Raw genomic sequence first — 21,935 nt, forward strand, 5'->3', positions numbered from 1 at the left:
TATCAAGAAAACCATGGAAAATGGCTAGATATCTGCTCTTAAATAAGATACTGAAGAAAACAAGGATGGTTTAATCATTTTTTCCATGACTGTATATATATTTAACACATTTTGGTACTTTTCTTGATCATAATGATTTGGTATCAAGAAAACCATGGAAAATGACTAGATATCAGCTCTTAAATTAAATTCTTGAGCCATGTTTGTTATTATATTTTTCGGGAAAAAAAATGTACCTTTAGTTGTACTAGGTATTGAAATGAACAAGAATTGAAGGAAACAAGGGTGGTCTAATAATTGTTTTCCAAGACTGTATATACAGACTCAAAAAGAAAATATATTTTTGAGGTTGGAATGTTTTTATGTGAAGTATTTCACAGTATTTCTGGTCTGCATCAACACTTTTATAAACCAACTGGCATGGCTGTAAAACTGAGGCAAAATAAGACTAAAGACACGTTGAGCTGCAACCCATCCATCCAATTCAGTGAAACACATCTCAATCTTTTCCAAAAAAAGAAGTTGAACACAACATGAACTATACGACATGAAAAAATTCTTTATTACAAACTGATTTTTAGGTATCAAAAACAAAGGCCACCTTGTCTCCTCTCTGTGTGATCACGGCTCGTTGCCGTTGACACACTTTTGCTGCTCCATCCGGCTCCTTCGCAGCATCTCCATGTGTTTGGCTCTCAGCCAGCTGTCTCTGGACAGAGTCGTCTGTCCCAGGCTCAGAGACAGCAACCTGCAGACACACAGGCACAGTCAGACACACACATTCACCCTCCTGAGATAACGTTTCAGTGTCCTGCAGTGGCGGACTCAGAGGGGGGGGGGGGGGGGGGGGGGCGGGAGGGGTGACCGCAATGGATAACAAAGCAAAAAGCGGATTAATAGTATTAATAGTCTGCTTGTACCCGTAGTAGAAAAGTGCAATTAGATGCCAAGTTAGAAAACATGATAAAGTGCCTTTGCAATATAGTCTAGATGGAATTGTCCAAAAAGTGAAAGTGAGGAGCATTTATGGGTACAAGTCGGGAACCGGCCTACTTTACTTATATAAGGGTGCTGAATCCAAAAAAAATGTTTCCCAAGCGAAATTTTGAGTTTTTGACCTTCTCATTTGTATATCAAATGGCCACCAAATTGCCCATCTTGCTCAGTCGTTGGACCATTTTCCCCAAGTTTTTTTGTGAGTAGGCAATCAAAGATGAGGAAATTAAGTTTCTAGATCTATGGTCTAGGGTCAGAGCAAGGATATAGTGTAGGCTCAGTGTCTTTTTTATGTATATATATATATATGCAAAATACCAACTTTTAAGGTGAGATTAGAGATTATTTGTGTCATTTTTTAAGGCCGACATAAATATTCAATCAATATCACTTTTAAATGTTCCAGTTGGTATTTTGCATATATATATATATATATATATATACATATATATATATATATATACATATATATATATATATACATATATATATATATATATACATATATATATATATACATATATATATATATATATACATATATATATATATACATATATATATATATATATATACATATATATATATATACATATATATATATATATATATATATACATATACATATATATATATATATATATATATATATATATACATAAAAAAGACACTGAGCCTCCACTATATCCTTGCTCTGACTCTAGACTTTAGATCCAGAAACTTAATTTCCTCATCTTGATTGCCTACTTACAAAAAAAATAAGGGGAAATGGTCCAATGACCATGAGCAAGATGGGCAATTTGGTGGCCATTTGATATACAAATTAGAAGGTCAAAAACTCAAAATTTTGCTTGGGAACCATTTTTTTTGGACTCAGCACCCTTGAGATATGTAAGGTAGGCCGGTTCCTGACTTGTACCCATAAATGCTCCTCACTTCTTATAGGAGGCCTTTTTTCTGAAATCCGTCTAGACTAATAGTGCGAAAAAAGAATCTCAGTGAAGAAAATGATCTGCAGTGATACAAAAATGTCACAGTAGGATATAAATAAAGATTCTATAATAGAGTATCACCCAACTGTGAAAAATGTTATGTGAGGTTTTTGCTCTCATTTAACTCTCAAAGTGCACAAGAGTGATGCATTTTACTTAAAAATGTACAAATTTTCTGCCCCGGACTCCGGACTTTGATGGTTTTAATTGTCAGTACCATATCATTAATTACTTTGATCTGGATCTCCTTTTAACTTAATGCTAATTGTAATCAAGGATGAGGACTATTCCATCAAACATGATGCATCATAGCTTTTTGCCCATGTGGTGCAGAATGGGCCCTTTTTATTTTTTCGCCCCTGCCCTTCAAACAGTCTGAGTCCGCCACTGGTGTCCTGCCCTAGGAAGTGATTGTCCCCTGCTTATGTCATATCTGGCATTTATATTATTGGTCATAATGGGCTGTTGTTGTGTTTGTTTAACACTTTGCTTTTAAAGAAGGCTCTACAGACTGGTGTTGTTGTTCTCACTCGCTAAAAAGGAAAGAAATGCCAAGTATAAGCAAGTTATATAAACTTAATCACGGCTCACCTCGCCACAACGAGCATCCTGTGCAGGTCCTCTGCGGTGACGCTCTGCGGATCGTCCTTCCTCATGTCTACAAAGTCATCCTCGACGGACTGGGACACCAGAGAAGGACGAGCAGTTAAAGGACAGATTTCATATTCAACAGACACACAGAGGCTTGCATGAAGATACAAGTAGCTCAAACTTATTAAACTGATATCAGTTTCTGTTAATTGCAGTGAATGCTAATATTATTTTTTCCGCTTTCAAATTATTAACAAAAAATGTGTCATTCTTAACATAGAAATCCACTTTTTGGGCATGAAATACAGACATGGAAAAAATATTAAACCACCTTTGTTTTCTTACATTTCTTGTTCATTTTAATGCCTGGTACAACTAAAGGTACATTTGTAACAAATATAATGATACAAACAAAAATAGTTCAGAGTTTAATTAAAGAGCTGATATCTAGACATTTTCCATGGTTCTCTAGATCAGTAGTTCTCAACCTTTTTGAGTCTCGACCCCCAATTTAACATGCATGTTGTCCGTGACCCCCGCTCACTGAACAGAATCTCACACACACAAAAAAAGACACAAAATGACCAAAAAAAGACACAAACTTACAAAAAAAGACACAAAATGACCAAAAAAAAGACAAAAATACTCAAAAACAGACACAAAATGACCAAAAAAAGGCACAAATTGACCACAAAATGATAAAAAAAAAAGACACAAAATTACCAAAAAGGGTAAAACACATGAACACTTTAACACAGTGGAGACAGAGCTGACTTCCAAAATGATTTGGCGACCCCCAGAAATCATCTTGCGACCCCAATTGGGGTCGGGACCCCAAGGTTGAGCTGCTCTAGATAACAATATCATTATCAAGAAAGCGATGGAAAATGTCTAAATATCAGCTCTAAAATTAAACTCTTATGAGCTATTTTTCTTGTTATCATTATATTTGTCCAAACAAATGTACCTTATTTGTATTAAAATGAACAAGAAATTGAAGAAAACAAGGGTGCTCTAATCATTTTTCAGCTTTAAAGGGGTAATTCATCTCAATTTTCCACCATGGTTCTTGCCCTTTGCCAGAGGACATCGTGTCTCACCTTCGTCATTTCATCAGAGATGCTGTAGTCGAGCATGCGAGCCACGCTCAGGTACATCCTGAACTTGTTGAGCTGTGACGCCTGCGGCTGCATGCTGAGATGCTCCTCCATGTGGGTGGGGGCCACCTGAGACTGTAGGTGGATCTGGCAGTCTGACTGTGGAGTCACACAGAAACAGAAACATTGGACACTGCTAGGGAACAACTTTCCACATGCAAAAAGTTAAATGCATCTCTAGTTTTTTTTCACAGGTGTTGCTATGCAGAAGTAGGCCCTGCCTGCTGCCTAGTCTGGCATGTTCTCAAAACTTCACAGCACGCCAGACAGCAGCAAAGCCTCTGCGAGCTGATCGTCAGCCGATAGTTGTTCAATGTAAACACGGCCGTGCCCCTCTGACTTCTAATCAACCCTGGGAGTTGTTTACAGCACGCTGCCCTTCACTGTGGGGCTAATAGATGGCCGAGCCTGACACATCTCCCAGGATTGTTCCTGTGGCACACAGCTGCCGCCATGGCAACTCCATTAGACCAACACACAGGAATAGCTCGCAGCGCATTCCTCGGGCTGTTTGCAACAGAGTGAGACCCGAGCTAAAGCCGCCCGGCTGGAGGGGCTGCTGAGATGACAGCGTGACGCCGGCTGGAAACAACCTCCAGCGTCAGCCGCCGCTCGTCTCATGAGAGGCTGAAGGAAATCTTATCAAAACATATATATATATATATATATATATATATATATATATATATGTTTTGATAAGATGCTTTTATTTTGAAAGGGCGAAAAAGAGACTCAAACTAACTCACGAGGGGTGATACTGTAAAGGTAACATCAAGGAGTTCAATGTTTTGTTATAGCCCCCAAAGAGGCTTAGTTTTCACAGTTATCTTGCATATTTCAGTATATTTTGTGTTTAAATAAGTTTTGGATAAAGTTAAACTCAGTAATTCATGCTAGCAAGGGTTGATACAGTAAGCTAGTTTTGCTCAAATGAATACTCTTGTATTTCTGTGTCTTTTATAATTGTTATTGCAACTTTTCAGTTTGCAAACTGTAGCTTTGGCTTATTGACGTACGGCCGCAGAATTGAACGATCGGCCGTGTTTCAGTTCAGTGATACTGATGCACAGTCAGAGATAAAATTAAAATAAAAAAATACGCAGATCGATTAAAAATTCCACGTGATGACCAAATTCTTAACGACCATTAATGACCATGAATTAATTATTCCCATCCCATCTGTTGTGAAGTGAAAAAGCTTGTTTGGCTTTAGCATGCAAAAAGACAGGAAGGTTTAATAAAGATCCCAAGATGGTAATGTTTGGACTAATACCAAATTACATAACTGGAAGGGGGAAAAAATATCTTTTACAAATATTACTGATTTCAGCTCTTAAATGTATTACTGTTGAATGGTTAAAACCCTCCAACATACAATATGTGGATTGAGAAGGTCTGGGAAATTTATCACATGGAACAAATAACTTCTAACTCCTTGAGGCTTCAAAAAGATCAGTAGTGGGTCGGGCTGAGCTTTCGTGCTGCGGTTGCACGCCTCGTCCGTCTTTGTCCTCACCGGCAGCAGCGAGCGGCCCTCTGACGCGATGAGCACGTTAATATTGCAGGGGAATTCCATCTGGTGGTAGTTAAAGTCATAATCAACCTTCTGCCACGAGATCAGGTTGCCCAGGGCCGTAACGTTATGCACACCTACAGGACAAAAACAAACACAGAGAACAGAAGCAGCAGCAGCAGCCTGGTTAGTGTTAGATCGATCAAATCATAACAGAACGGCGTGCACACACAGCCTGCAGAGAGCTGCACGGACTGCACGGCTCGTCCTCTCAGTGTCGTCCCCTCGTGGTTTCTAAAAGCCTCACCTGTTGTGTCCAGCTGTCCCTGCTCCAGCTGGGTCTCGTCCAGGAAGAGGGAAGTGTTTCTGGCCAGCTGCAGCGCTCCACTCACAAGCCGGTTGGCAACATAGTCCTTCTTTGGCACTAAGCGCATCTGGTTCATATTCTGGAGGCTCATGCCCAGATAGAAAGACTGCAGGGTGATAAAAAGACCAAATCAGTGTCTTTTATTTAAACCAAAAATACAATAGATTAATAAACAGTCCATGCAGTTGCTTGGAAGGTTCACTCACGGAAGGCACGAGCTGCTGGATGATCTTATAGACGCGTTCGGTGTACGAGGAGACGGTCGGACAGCCGCTCAGGTTCAAGGTGAACTTGCCCAGTGGGAGAACGTCCCGTCTGGAGTAGCTGCAAGAGAATCAACCTGTCAACACTGTGAAGGAGGGATGGGCGTTTGGAAGTAACCTGCCAACTCGGTTACCTATAACGTTAATGATCAATTAACTCCAGTATTTATAAAAACATGCATATATGGGCAAAATAAAAAGCCTTTGCATAGTACTAATATATATATATATATATATATATATATATATATATATATATATATATATATATATATATATATATATAATATATATATATATGTTTTGATAAGATGCTTTTATTTTGAAAGGGCGAAAAAGAGACTCAAACTAACTCAATGTTTTGTTATAGCCCCCAAAGAGCCATGAGGTTAGTTTTCACAGTTATCTTGCATATTTAAGTATATTTTGTGTTTAAATAAGTTTAGGCTTCAAAAAGATATATTTCTTCACAGATAGAGACCTGCCATGACCATATTAATACAATAATGTCATGTTACCTTTATTTTATTTTACTTATTGTATTACTTATTGTTTGTGTTACTTTTGTTTAACCATATCATTTATACATATTTGACCTGATGTATATGCTTTAATGCTGTATTAAGCAGATCACAAATGAAAAACAGCAGACTAAATGTGAATTTGCATAATATATATGTTTGTATAAGCTGCAAAAATTGAAATAAAATTTAAGTTAAAAAAAAAAAAAAAAAAAGACAGGAAGGTTCATGTTTGGACTTTAAAGGTCAGAGTGAACGTACACGTCAGAGATGAGATGCAGGATGAGGTACTCTGCAGCCAGGGCGTCTCCCAGAAGGATGTGAGTGAAGTATGTGAGCAGCTCCGTCCTGACGGAGGCCATCTCGCTCAGGGTGGAAGATAAAACTGAGGAGGAAGGACAAAGAGCTTAAACAGGCCCGGACGTCTACTGAGGACATGGTGCTTTACAGCTTTACAGTGGAACATTCGCTGCATTATTCCTCTCCTGGACAGCATCATGATATAATGGACCCTTTTTTTCTGCTTCCTGTCACAGCTGGAGGGCGACAAGATAACATGACTGGACTAAGATGCCCATTTGTTTAAACAGGGTTTATAAATAGCTGGATGCACACAGTGTACTGGAGCACAGAAGGCAAGACAAAAAGATAAATCTGATTACTTTTAAAATGATAATTTCATCAAGAAAAGTACCAAAATGTGTTAAATAGATATACAGTCATGGAAAAAAATGATTAGACCACCCTTGTTTTCTTCAGTATCTTATTTAAGAGCTAATATCTAGCCATTTTCCATGGTTTTCTTGATAATAACCAAAATTATTATCAATAAAACCATGGAAAATGTCTAGATATCAGCTCTTAAATTAAACTCTTATCAGCCATTTTTGTTGTTGTCATTATATTTGTCCAAACGAATGTACCTTTAGTTGTACCAGGCATTAAAATGAACAAGAAACTGAAGAAAACAAGGGTGATATAATATTTTTTTCCATGACTGTATATTAAAAAGAGGCATTTAAAAAGCTAGAATCAGCTCATGTTCAAGGCTCAACACTGACTTTTAAAAGCATCAGCTTTTGGTCGCCAAAACTGAAAATATGGTTGCAATATTTAGTCGCCTTGTATTTAAAGTAATTGAGATAATGTCCTAAGCAGTTATACATCCGCCTAATAATTTATTTTTTGTCAGTGTAATCATTTTGTACATTTGTTTGTGACATGAACTTTTCAATGTGATGGAGGAAAAAAAAGATGATAATGTCATTATAATGTATCAACTGATGAGCTCTACTTCCTCTGCAGTGTGTCTCAGACCTTTTAAGGAGTTTGCAGTAAACAAACTGGTTTCGTTTGGTGTCAAATTGAGAAAAACATCTTTTTTTATTTTTTTTATTTTACTGTCAGGAAGCTGAGCTTGTGTCAAACCTGTTCTCGAGGCATCAGTCCATCAAGAACAACAGAGTAACTTCTAGGATTTTGTTTCAGTGAATGACGAGCCATGTTTGTCTGTATTATAATGACAAACTCTTAAAATAGTGACTATAACTTTTGAGAAAGTTTCTTTTTAGATATAGTCATTATTTTGAAAAACGTTTTTTTTTTTTACCCCTTTTAATGGCACAATCATCATCCGACACCTCATCTCAACACTAAATTAACCATCCTGTATTTTTAGATGTGAAATGCTGAACTCAAATTGTGTAAATATGAGTTATGAGTCATAACAAATTGTGTTTGTCCATGTTTACAAAAGGGCCACTGTCAATATGCATTATGTAAACCTGTTATATTGTCTGTTTAAAGCAAAAAACAAAAATCCAGTCAAATGGGTTTTAATGTTTTACCAAAAATCGCCCACATGGGTTTTTCATGACACACATAAATATTGATTTGTTTTTCCTGAGCTGAAAGTATCACACTATTCAACTCATATTTACTCACACAGTCTCCTTCTTGTGGGATGAAAACACACTTGTAATTCTAAAAGCGATATGTGCAACACGTCAAAACAAGCCGCCATCAGGCTCCAATTAGCTAGTGGTGGAATATAACTAAGTACAATTTGTTAACTCAAGTAATGTACTTAAAGGAACACTCCACCGTTTTTCATATCAAAACATGTTATTCGGTCAAGTAAGACGAGTTGATACAGACCTCTTGCGTCTCAATGCGTGCACTCAATCGCCCTGGCGCGCGGCGCCACTTGGCTAGCACTTAGCTTAGCCCAGTTCATTCATTAGGATCCAAACAGATGGACAGTTAGAAGCGACCAAACTCCTCCACGTTTTCCCTATTTAAATACAGCTACACGAGTAGTTAAACGACCAAGTATGGCGACACAAAATAAAACGTGACGCTTTTCTAAGCGGATAAAAAGGAGAACTATAATGTATGGCGGAATAGCACTTGGGAGCACTTCGACTCGGCGCAGTAATATCATCACTCCTGAAGGGAGAAGATTTTTCAGGAGTGATGATATACTGCACATATTACAGCTGTATTTAAATAGGGAAAACGTGGAGGAGTTTGGTCGCTTCTAACTGTCCATCTGTTTGGATTCTAATGAATGAACTGGGCGCATTGAGACGCAAGAGGTCTGTATCAACTCGTCTTACTTGACCGAATAACATGTTTTAATATGAAAAAACGGTGGAGTGTTCCTTTAAGTACAATTTGAGGTACTTGTACTTTACTTGAGCATTTCCATTTTATGTTACTTTATACTTTTACTCCACTACATTTTGAGGCAAATATTGTACTTTTTACTCCACTACATTTAGCTGACAGCTTTAGTTACTTTTTAGGTCAAGATTTAACATAAAAACATGATAAATTAAAAATGATTAGGCATTTTTTATAAATTAAACCTCATAACAGAATATTAAGTAGTTAAAAGGAGCCCTACCTTTACAAAATGAAAATGCTGCTTACATAAATGCATCACGACAAATAATCTAATAATACATTCTGCATAACGAGTACTTTTACTTTTGATACTTTAAGTACATTCTGATGCTGATACTTTTGTAGTTTTACTTACGAACATTTACTCAAGTACTGTACTTAAGTACAATTTTGAGGTATTTGTACTTTACTTGAGTATTTCCATTTATGTAACTTTATACTTCTACTTCACTACATTTTGAGGCAAATATTGCACTTTTTACTCCACTACATTTAGCTGACAGCTTTAGTTACTTTTCTTTTTTCTTTTTTTTTTTTACTTTTTATTTAACCATTTTAATAATTTTACATAACATTTCCTGACAGAATTTGAAGTAAGAGACATCACAATAAACATCCTGAGCATCATACAAGCAAAAAGTGTTAAGACATTACAATAAATCAAGTAAATACAGAAATAAGTAGTTCTGACATAACATAGTTATAAAGTTAGTGTTAATCTTGTAAATAAATAAAAAGAAATAGTTGAATATTTAGACAATCAAAGAAATAAAATGTCAGAAGTATTGATAATTATGACAACAGGCAGAGTAGACGATATATATTTAGTTAGTTAGTTGAGATTTAACATAAAAAGCATGATAACGGCGATATTTATACATTTATTAATTATTTATTTCCATCTTTTCTGTCTTGCTGCGGGTTTCCATGCCAACCTGTGGCACTGACAGCTGTGCAGGGGGGTTAGGTGCGTTGCTCAAGGGCACTTCAGTCCTAGACCTGTCAGTACGGGGATTCGAACCAGCGACTCTCCAGTTACAAGCCTCATTCCTAACCTCTAGGCCACAGACTGCCCAAAAAAATTAACCTTAAGCACCTTGCACACACACACACACACACAGGAAAAAGAAAACTGCTATTTAAACTTACATGCACTGTTGTCCTGCAGGGTGGCGGCGGGCAGCAGGGGGTTGTTGTGTGGCAGCGGCCTGGCGTGGAGCATGTGGAGGCGAGGGACGAGCGAGGCCGGCGGGCTGTGAACTCTCTGCTCCTCCGCCGTCTCCATCAGGCTCTCTGCAGGGTCCAGGAGGGACGAGGAGGCGTCTCTGTGGGGACACGCCAAGAATGAGCAACGGGCACTCTGCAGATCACCACCACACGGGAATTATACTCGATTCTGACTCTTTATACTGGATTCTGACTCTTTATACTGGATTCTGACTCTTTATACTGGATTCTGACGGAGTCTTACTTCTCCTCAGCCAGAGCGCTGAGGGCCGGGCTGACCGAGAGGATCCCGAACACCTCGAGCGTGTCGTTCAGTTTGAAGCTGTCCCAGTCCTCGTATACCTGCCAAACACACGCAGCTTTTAGCTTCTGTTCTCTAGACCAGTAGTTCTCAACCTTTTTGAGTCGCGACCCCCAATTTAACATGCATGTTGTCCGCGATCCCCACTCACTGAACACAATCTCACACGCACAGTTCAGATCACCCGAAAAAGAAACAAAATGACCAGAAAAGACACAAAATGACCCAAAAAAGAAACTAAATTACCAAAAAGACAGAAAATGACTAAAAAAAGGAAACAAAATGACAAAAAAAGACGCAAAAAAGACAGAAAATTACCAAATAACACACAAAATGACCAAAAAAAAAATACTAAGTGACCAAAAAGACTAAAACACATTAACACATGAACACTTTAACACAGTGGAGACAGAGCTGACTTCCAAAATGATTTGGCGACCCCCAGAAATCATCTCACGACCCCAATTGGGGTCCCGACCCCAAGGTTGAGAATAGCTGGTCTAGCCAGCTGATAATGTTTCTTATGCAGTTATACATCAGCCTAATAATTTACTTTTTGTCTGTTTAATGAATTTGTAGATTTGTTTGTGACATGAACTTTTCAATGTGATGGAGAAAAAAAACAGATTATAATGTCATTATAATGTACCAACTGATGAGCTCTACTTCCTCTGCAGTGTGTCTCAGACCTTTTAAGGAGTTTGCAGTAAACAAACTGGTTTCATTTGGTGTCAAATTGAAAAAACATCTTCCTTTTTACTGTCAGGAAGCTGAGCTTGTGTCAAACCTGTTCTCGAGGTATCAGTCCATCAAGAACAACAGAGGAACTTCTAGGATTTTGTTTCAGTGGATGACGAGCCATGTTTGTCTGTATTATAATGACAAACTCTTAAAATAATGACTATAACTTTTGAGAAGGTTTCTTTTTAGATACAGTCATTATTTTGAAAAACGTTTTTTTTTTACCCCTTTAAATGGCACAATCATCATCCGACACCTCATCTCAGCACTAAATTAACCATCCTGTATTTTTAGATGTGAAATGCTGAACTCAAATTGTGTAAATATGAGTTATGAGTCATAACATGTTCATATTGGCTCTGAAATCACCTCATGTTTAATGAGGGATAAATCACTGACGAAGTGATGACTATTACTGAAATGCACTAAATCTACGCACAACACTTTGCTATGTTATTAATATTATTACTATTATTATTATTGTATATACTGTTGCTGCCATTACTATTATTACTATATACTGTAATATACTAATGTTATTATTATACCGGCCTTACTTATTATTATTATTATTATTATTATTATTATATATTATATATCATATTATTTTACTTAAAATTACTTTATTTATATTTTTCATTTTATTTTTATATTGTTTATTATCTATTATTACATATTATATTATATATATTATATTATATACTGTACTATTATTATTATTATTATTATATACCGTCTAGTCACTATAGCATTGTTGCCATCATATCACCAGTTTAATTATTACCATCATCTTGCCAACCATCCTACCAACTGATCTTCTTTTTTTAACTTCTTAAGTGTTCTTGTTCTATTCTGTGTTTTTTTCTATAGTTGTTTTTATTTATGCTACCTCAGTATTTTATTCTATTGTATTTTATCGTACTTGAATACCGGACTGCTGTGACAACCGAATTTCCCTTCGGGGATGAATAAAGTAATCTATCTATCTATCTATGAAAGTAAGAGAAAAGTTACCACACCTTGACCAGGCAGGAGGGGCCTTTCTCTCCTGGCAGGGGGAAGTTGAGGTCGAGGTGGGAGGCAGGAGCCGTCTGGTTGGAGGGAGCTTCTGTCTCCCGCCGCTTACAGTCTCCGTTCCCGTGCTGCTCCGTTTGACTTTGAGGAGCTGCAGCGAGAAAGGGAGCAGTCAGTTTGTGTCAAATATCCACCATTATTTTGGTGTTAGATAATATCTGATATCGAACATTTTTCAGGTGTCTAAACCTGCCTGTACAACAAGTTTTGCTTATTTTCAATAAAACAAAAAAACTAATAAAAAAAATCAACACCCTCTGCAAAATAAATTAATAAATATATTTTATAAATAAATAAAACAATTAATAGAAGCAAGAATGGAATTGACACTAAAAAATGTAAATAATATACCCAAATTATTCAGAAGAAAATAATATAAAATTAACAAAATTTAAAAAAAAAGAAAGCACCCTGCCGGTCGAACAATTTTAGCTTATTTTCAACAAACAAAACTAAAAAACTAAAATAAAAATAAAAGGACCCCTCCCAAAAATCAACATCCTCTGCAAAAGAAATTAAAAAATAAATGAATATATTTTATAAATAAATAAAACAATAAATAGAAGCAAGAATGCAATTGACACTAAAAAATGTAAATATACCCAGAATATTGAGAAGAAAATAATATAAAATTTTAAAAAAGGAACCACCCTGTCGGTCGAACATTTTTAGCTTATTTTCAACAAACAAAACTAAAAAAGTAAAATTAAAATAAAAAACGAATAAATAAAAAAAGGACCCCTCCCAAAAATCAACATCCTCTGCAAAATAAATTAATAAATAAATGAATACATTTTATAAATAAATAAAACAATTAATAGAAGCAAGAATGCAATTGACACTAAAAAATGTAAATAATATACCCAGAATATTCAGAAGAAAATATAAAATTTTAAAAAAGAAACCACCCCGTCAGTTGAACATTTTTAGCTTAATTTCAGCAAACAAAACTAAAAAACTAAAATAAAAATAAAAACCTAATAAAAAAAAGGGCGCCTCCCAAAAATCAACGTCCTCTGCAAAAGAAATTAATAAATAAATGAATATATTTTTATAAATAAATAAAACAATTAATAGAAGCAAGAATGCAATTGACACTAAAAAAAGTAAATAATATACCCAGACTATTCAGAAGAAAATAATATAAAATTAATAAAAGCACCCTGCCGGTCGAACATTTTTAGCTTATTTTCAACAAACAAAATTAAAAAAGAAGAAGAAAAAAAAAGGATCCCTCCCAAAAAAACATCATTCCTTGCCATAAAAGAAACAATTTAATTAATAAATAAGGATAATTATAATAAAATAAAATAAAAAATGAAAACAATAAATAGAAGCAAGAATGCAATTGACACTAAAAAAACCTAAATAATATAACCAGAATATTCTGAAGAAAATATAAAATTAATAAAGTAAAATTTTATTAATGTATACACAAAAAGATAAAAAAGAACCCTACTTTTACTTCTATTAGAGTTTGTAGTTTCCTACATTTTCCAAAGTTTTTAAAGGCAACTCCAACAGAATGTTGCATTCATGTGTCAGTTTTACAAGCAGGTGCTGAGAGGAGTCACATAACGGAGCAAAAAAAAGGGAAAATCTTCAAACTACTGCACCAAAAATGCTCTAAAACACAGCATTCACCTCCCAGTGAGAATTTACATGCATGCAAAATATCAAATAAAATATAACGGGTGTCTATTAAACACCTTAACAGTCGTAAAACAATAAATGGATGTTTTGCATTCTGCTCCGTACCAGTGTGCGTCTCCCTCTGCTTCTGCGGCTGTGTGTCCATGTCGTCCATGTCGTCGTCCTCTTCGTAGCTGCGTTTCTGTCTCGTCGGTGCGTACGACGTGGAGGGAACCACTCTGGCTTGGCTGGAGCCGGCACAGCTGTGCCACAAAATTAAGGGAAAACTAGAGAGTAGCATTTAAAAAATACTTCCATCTTGAGTTGTGTGCAGCAAAGAACACATGATAATGTGATGTTTATAATATTTATATACACTACCGGTCAAAAGTTTTAGAACACCCCAATTTTTCCAGTTTTTTATTGAAATTCAAGCAGTTCAAGTCAAATGAACAGCTTGAAAGGGTACAAAGGTAAGTGGTGAACTGCCAGAGGTAAATAAAAAAAGGTAAGCTTAACCAAAACTGAAAAATAATGTACATTTCAGAATTATACAAGTAGGCCTTTTTCAGGGAACAAGAAATGGGTTAACAACTTAACTCTATGGAGTCTTGGGCTATTTTGTCCATTTTTGAATTATTTTCATGTCTTTGTAAGTCATTTTGTGTCTTTTTTTGGTCATTTTGTTTCTTTTTTTAGTCCTTTAGTCCAACATAAAATGTGATTTTGAATCTTTTTTTTACTTTCAAAACACTATCATGCTCAATAAAGAATTTTAAATGTTGCAAATGTGCATTCATTTCAGAGTACACTGAGACATTAAACTGCATCATTTTCAATTAAATTCTGGAAAAGTTGGTGTGTTCTAAAACTTTTGACCAGTAGTGTACATGTATAGGTATTCACAATGTAACATAAATTGTTTATAGTATATGCATATATATAATTATTTATAATATTTGTATGTGACTATATTGATTATTCATATATGTATGTATATACTGACGGACTAGATACGTTTTTTTACTTCTTCCTACCCCCTTTCCAGCTTGCAGAAAGTGTCTGTTTTTTTCCAATTTTTTTGCTTTTTTTTATTTTTTTTATTTATTCATCTATTAATATTTAACCCATTGAAGCCTGGAAAGCGGATACGTCGTTTTGTAGTATTTGTATAAGCTCTCAAATGAATTTAATTTAATTTCTATCTGCTACAGAGGCTGAAAAATCTATTATTTAGTAGAAGAGTTGACACTTTTTTTCCCAGAATTTCCAGAAAATTAGAGGCTTATTTTTCAGGCCTCAATGGGTTAAACTTGTTTTTTTCTATTGCTTGCATGTTCGAAATAGAGACAATCAATCAATCAATCAATCAATCAAAAGCAGTTTTGAGGAGCATTTCAACACATTATTTGTACAAATGAGGATATCTCTTTCACCCAGGGGTTCTCTCCAGGGATTGGCACACAGTAGAAGGTCTGTCTCTCTGCAGTCACCGTGTTCATGGGGTTAAACTCCACCTGCAAACAAACGTGTTGTTGTTGTGAGCAACGTTGTTGCTGAATTGAGGTACAGTACAGGCCAAAAGTTTGGACACACCTTCTCATTCAATGCATTTTTCTTTATTTTCATGACTATTTACATTGTAGATTCTCACTGAAGGCATCAAAACTATGAATGAACACATATGGAATTATGTACTTAACAAAAAAAGTGTGAAATAACTGAAAACATGTCTTGTATTTTAGATTCCTCAAAGTAACCACCCTTTGCTTAGGGGTGGGCAATATGGCCCTAAAAGAATATCACGATATTTCAGGCTATTTTTGCGATAACGATATTCTTGATGATATTACGAACTACTTAAAAAGATATAGAAAATATGTTTTTTTTTTAGTCTGTATAAATAAATAAAAAATCTAAAATGTAGTGTGAAGTGCAAATCTCAACAGTTGCCAAATAAAAAAAATAATGTATGAGAAAATTATAAAAATAACCATTTAGGGGACATTTTGTAAAGGAGAATAAAGGTTCTTGTATGTTTTATTTAAGGCATCTTATTTTGACAGTCTTCTTGTAAGTTCTGTGGTGGATTCTGTTAACACACTGTGCTCTTATTTTGAAAGCTGCATGTGTTTAGCGACAGAGTAAATAGCTTTTTGTGATTAAAACAACTTTAATTGTTAGCTAACGTTAACCTTACGCCACTACATCAAGAAGTAGGAATATTGCCAATATCACGATATGCATTTTTTTTTAACCATGAAAAAAATATACCGATATTACCGTGAACGATACGATATGGCACACCCCTACCTTTGCTTACTAGAATATAAGACATGTTTTCAGTTATTTCACACTTTTTCGTTAAGTACATAATTCCACATGTGTTCATTAATAGTTTTGATGAGTTTACAATGTCAATAGTCATGAAAATAAAGGAAACGCATTGAATGAGAAGGTGTGTCCAAACTTTTGGCCTGTACTGTATTTATGAGTGATTTAGCAGAGGACGACTTACAGCGCAGTCTGTCACGTCTTTGTACTTCCCACATCGCTGCACCTGGATAATCAGACAGTAAAATGAGTTGAAGACATCAGACATTATCTATGCAAAGAAACTGGACACATGAGAGGACAGTATTGATGCAAATAGCTGCACAGGAGAGGACATTAAGCACTTACTTTAGCCTTTGTGGACGGGTCAACAGCCTCATACACTCCCATGTAGTACTCCGGATCGAACATGTCTTGGATTAAGCAGCGAAACTTCACCAGGCTGTTGGGCTTCAGGTAGTGTAGAGGGACGTCGTTCAGAGACGGGACCTGCACCAAAGTGAAGGTGGTTGTCATTGACAACCGCCGAAGCAGACATTTACAGGCGTCTCTGTGTGATTTACGTGCTGAAAGGATCCGAGATCGGCCTTACCAGGGTATGAGAGTCCTTCTCTTTCAGATGCTCTTTAAAGAATTCAACCGCTTTCGCCTCCCATCCTGAGTTGGGATTGTTCTGGGAAGCTGCTAAAATAACAAAAGAATTTCTTGTATGATGCACAGGATGTTTATTGTGATGTCTCTTACTTCAAATTCTGTCAGGAAATGTTATGTAAAATTATTAAAATGGTTAAATAAAAAGTAAAAAAAAAGAAAAGAAAAGTAACTAAAGCTGTCAGCTAAATGTAGTGGAGTAAAAAGTACAATATTTGCCTCAAAATGTAGTGGAGTAGAAGTATAAAGTTACATAAATGGAAATACTCCATATACAAATTGTACTTAAGTACAGTACTTGAGTAAATGTTCGTAAGTAAAACTACAAAAGTATCAGCATCAAAATGTACTTAAAGTATCAAAAGTAAAAGTACTCGTTATGCAGAATGTATTATTAGATTATTTGTTGTGATGCATTTATGTAAGTAAGTAAAATAAAAGTAACTAAAGCTGTCAGCTAAATGTAGTGGAGCAAAAAGTACAATATTTGCCTCAAAATGTAGTGGAGTAAAAGTATAAAGTTACATAAAATGGAAATACTCAAGTAAAGTACAAGTACCTCAAATTGTACTTAAGTACAGTTCTTGAGTTAACAAATTGTACTTAGTTACATTCCACCACTGGCTGATTGGAGCCTGATGGCGGCTTCAAAAAAAAAAAAAATAACAAAAGAGAGGAAAATGTAATTCATTTTTTCTAGTAACAGAAACATAATTTGTTTAGACATTAGATAAAAGATAGTCCCAAAGTAGGCATGGAATAAAACTGTTGTGGTGTGAAGAACAATCAAGAGACATACAAAATAGCTGCATTTGTCTATGGGAAATTGAAATAAATTAATTTCTCAAATTAGTAACAGACATAAAATATAATGTAAATAAAGACAAAGAGTAAAAAACAAACAAAGATCTTTTAAGAAATTAAAATTATAATTGTTTTGTCCCTGCACTTTGTTTAAAGGTAAGAAAGTACTTCACTCCAAATTATTGTGTTTTCACTATTTTTGGACAAACTATACTACCAAATGTATCAATATAGTATAACTGGGCGATTTATAGCATTTTTTGATCATTTTTGACATAAAACGACATACGTATGACTTATTTCAGTTTTTGAACATCCTATAATATGGTGTTTTCTGTCGTTTCTGGACAAACTATGCTCTATTATGTATCAACAGACTATATAAAAAAACAAACATTTCCAGCATTTTAAAATTTGACCATTTTTGACAAAAATCAACATACTATAGTATGATTTTTTGAAGGTGACATTTTTGGACATCCCATATTCTGGTGTGTTTTCTCCATTTTACCACATGTATCAACTACACTATAATTGGGACATTTATTGCATTTTTGACAAAAATATCCATACTATAGTATGACTTTTTTCAGTTTTTGGACATCGCATCCAAATCCATTAAGTGCTTATATAGTTAAGACTATTTTAATAGACTCTTAACCCTATAAAGCCTGAACCATTAAATAATTGCCAGAAAATTCTTCTTTTTTTTAAACTGGAGTGTTTATTGAACCTGCTGACAGATAATTTAAAAAAAAAATCCAAAAACAATAGGGATATATGATTCTAATTTGTATCATATTTGATACATCAGTTCTTTTTGTGCAATTTGTTGCTCACAGTTTTTCTTGAACTAACAAAAACATATAAAAACCCAACATTTTTAACCTTTTAAGGCTTTACTTTCTTTTAACATTTTCCTCAAACATGCAAAATATTTTTTTCCATATAACACAACATCAAACATCTGCTGATATGAAGTTTTCACGCAGCAATGACTGATCCACCAGTGGAACCTGCATATACATTTTGCTATATCTTGTATTTTTGTGCAATTTGTTGCTCAGTTTTTTTTCTTCAACACATGTATACATCAGGTTTTTCAGGAAAAAAATATCACACTGATGATGTAGAGGTCTCAAAAACTTGTGTGTCAAATATGATACACTTGGCTTTATAGGGTTAAATTTGACCATTATTGACAAAAATCAACATGCTGTAGTATTACTTTTTTATGAGGGGGTAATTTTTTGACATTCCATAATATTGTTTTTTCACTATTTTTGGACAAACTATACTACCAAATGTATCAATAGAGTATAATTGGGCAATTTATAGCATTTTTAGATCACACGTATGACTTATTTCAGTTTTTGGACATCGCATAATATGGTGTTTCTGTCGTTTCTGGACAAACTATACTCTATTATGTATCAACAGACTATATAAAAAAAAACATTTTCATCATTTTATAATTTGACCATTTTTGACAAAAATCAACATTCTATAGTATGATTTTTTGAAGGTGACATTTTTGGACAACCCATATTCTGGTGTGTTTTCTCTATTTTACCACATGTATCAACTACACTATAATTGGGACATTTATTGCATTTTTGACAAAAATGTCCATACTATACTATTATTTTTTTCAGTTTTTGGACATCGCATCCAAATCCATTCAGTGCTTATATAGTTAAGACTATTTTAATAGACTCTTAACCCTATAAAGCCTGAACCATTAAATAATTGCCAGAAAATTCTTCTTTTTTTTAAACTGGAGTGTTTATTGAACCTGCTGACAGATAATTAAAAAAAAAATCCAAAAACAATAGGGATATATGATTCTAATTTGTATCATATTTGATACATCAGTTCTTTTTGTGCAATTTGTTGCTCACAGTTTGTTTTTCTTGAACTAACAAAAACATATAAAACCCAACATTTTTAACCTTTTAAGGCTTTACTTTCTTTTAACATTTTCCTCAAACATGCAAAATATTTTTTTCCATATAACACAACATCAAACATCTGCTGATATGAAGTTTTCACGCAGCAATGACTGATCCACCAGTGGAACCTGCATATACATTTTGCTATATCTTGTATTTTTGTGCAATTTGTTGCTCAGTTTTTTTTTCTTCAACACATGTATACATCAGGTTTTTCAGGAAAAAAATATCACACTGATGATGTAGAGGTCTCAAAAACTTGTGTCAAATATGATACACTTGGCTTTATAGGGTTAAATTTGACCATTATTGACAAAAATCAACATGCTGTAGTATTACTTTTTTATGAGGGGGTAATTTTTTGACATTCCATAATATTGTTTTTTCACTATTTTTGGATAAACTATACTACCAAATGTATCAATAGAGTATAATTGGGCAATTTATAGCATTTTTAGATCACACGTATGACTTATTTCAGTTTTTGGACATCGCATAATATGGTGTTTCTGTCGTTTCTGGACAAACTATACTCTATTATGTATCAACAGACTATATAAAAAAAACATTTTCATCATTTTATAATTTGACCATTTTTGACAAAAATCAACATTCTATAGTATGATTTTTTGAAGGTGACATTTTTGGACATCCCATATATTCTGGTGTTTTCTGTATGTATCAACTACACTATAATTGGGACATTTATTGCATTTTTTGACAAAAATGTCCATACTATAGTATGACTTTTTTCAGTTTTTGGACATCGCATCCAAATCCATTCAGTGCTTATATAGTTAAGACTATTTTAATAGACTCTTAAGACCCTTTAAGGACCCCAGGATGCATGATGTTGTGGATTTCCAGTGTGTATGTGTGCACATTGGTCTTTTTAAACTGCACCCTGCGCTTCTTCTTGTAACTAAAAGTGACAGCAGTGCGGGCACAAGCTGGGCTAAATCAGCATTGGTAGTAACGACCCTGGTCTTATTGCATTATTTGCGATTTCTTGAAGGATAGGAGCAGCATGCACAGATGGGATGAGCATAGTAAGTTAGCATGGTGCGGAGCTAACGGAGCTAACTAGCGAGGTTCACGTTATCTGTCAAGGAGTGAAGTTCCGGTGTGTCTCTTACCAAACATCCCTTCAACAACACCGAGCGGGTTGTCGATCCAGTCATGAGTGGAAGGCATCGTTAGCCACCTGACAAGTGTTCCCAAGAATATAAAGTATATCAAAGTAAAAACCTCTGGTGAAAACACTATTTATTTTGTGGACTTTCAGCGCACACACAGGATGGCTGGAGTGAGGGCGGGAAACTTGCGTCACCAGCCGGAGAGCGTGGTGCGTTTGTTTTGTGTACAGGGACGAACTGGAGCGCGGAGCTATCACACTGGATGAATTACTGTGCTTCATTGGGGAATGTGTCTTGGTTTTAAGGTTGGAGGTCAAATGAGGAGCAAACTTATTTACTTATTATATAATATCAATCATCATTTTAGATAGCTAGATACATCCTTTAGCGCATTTAAAGGGATCCAACGGCTCAGAGTAAGTGTAGTTGGCCTGTAGGTGGCAGTAGTGAGCTAGAGTGTTTGTTTTGCCTACAACCAACGAACTAAACCTGCGAGATTTCTCCTTTTTTTCCTTTTTTTTTTTTTTAATTAATTAATTAATTAATTAATTTTTATTATTATTATTTTATTATTATTTAGTTAAACTCAGGAATGTGTAAAGTCCCGGTCCACACTCCATATCAGTAGGTGGCGGTAATACACCAAAAAGTTGTTTGTCAACCGCCATAAAACAACACAAAGAAGAAGAAGAAGAGTATGTGTAATTGGCCTGTAGGTGGCAGTAGTGAGCAAGAGTGTTTGTTTTTCCTACAACCAACGAACTAAACCTGCGAGATTTCTCCTTTTTAAAAAAAAAAATTATTTAATTTTTTTTTTTTTTTTTTTTATTTTATTATTATTTAGTTAAACTCAGGAATGTGTAAAGTCCCGGTCCACACTCCATATCAGTAGGTGGCGGTAATACACCAAAAAGTTGTTTGTCAACCGCCATAAAACAACACAAAGAAGAAGAAGAAGAAACCTGCGAGATTTTAGTAGATCTACAAACAACGTG

At 35.0% G+C, this 21,935-nt stretch overlaps 1 protein-coding gene across 2 annotated transcripts; it reads right to left on the minus strand.

Moving 5' to 3' along the window:
• Positions 1-543: 543 nt before the first annotated feature.
• Positions 544-21,127, minus strand: mcmbp (minichromosome maintenance complex binding protein). 2 transcript variants are annotated; one of them, XM_059358741.1, is made up of 16 exons: positions 20,941-21,127; positions 16,990-17,078; positions 16,746-16,886; positions 16,582-16,623; positions 15,490-15,580; positions 14,190-14,327; positions 12,377-12,522; positions 10,560-10,657; positions 10,238-10,413; positions 6,662-6,785; positions 5,823-5,940; positions 5,557-5,722; positions 5,253-5,386; positions 3,680-3,835; positions 2,580-2,668; positions 544-748 (listed from the first exon to the last, which is right to left on the minus strand). In XM_059358741.1, the coding sequence occupies exons 1-16, from the start codon at positions 20,996-20,998 to the stop codon at positions 622-624; spliced, it is 1,893 nt and encodes a 630-aa protein (XP_059214724.1). In that variant the 5' UTR covers positions 20,999-21,127; the 3' UTR covers positions 544-621. The 2 variants fall into 2 exon arrangements, with proteins under 2 accessions (XP_059214724.1, XP_059214723.1); XM_059358740.1 differs by having other exon boundaries at positions 16,990-17,081; positions 20,941-21,125.
• Between the last annotated feature and the right edge of the window lie 808 nt (positions 21,128-21,935).

Source organism: Centropristis striata, chromosome 20 (genome assembly GCF_030273125.1).
Source record: "Centropristis striata isolate RG_2023a ecotype Rhode Island chromosome 20, C.striata_1.0, whole genome shotgun sequence".
In the NCBI taxonomy this organism is placed as follows: domain Eukaryota; kingdom Metazoa; phylum Chordata; class Actinopteri; order Perciformes; family Serranidae; genus Centropristis; species Centropristis striata.

Excerpts from the sequence above, each read along its gene's own strand:
- mcmbp (XM_059358740.1), bottom strand. The coding sequence starts at position 20,998 with ATGCCTTCCACTCATGACTGGATCGACAACCCGCTCGGTGTTGTTGAA. Across the intron at positions 16,624-16,745 it reads ACCCGTCCACAAAGGCTAAA|GTGCAGCGATGTGGGAAGTA; the intron begins GTAAGTGCTTAA and ends CTGATTATCCAG. Across the intron at positions 5,941-6,661 it reads CTGCATCTCATCTCTGACGT|CTACTCCAGACGGGACGTTC; the intron begins GTACGTTCACTC and ends ATTCTCTTGCAG.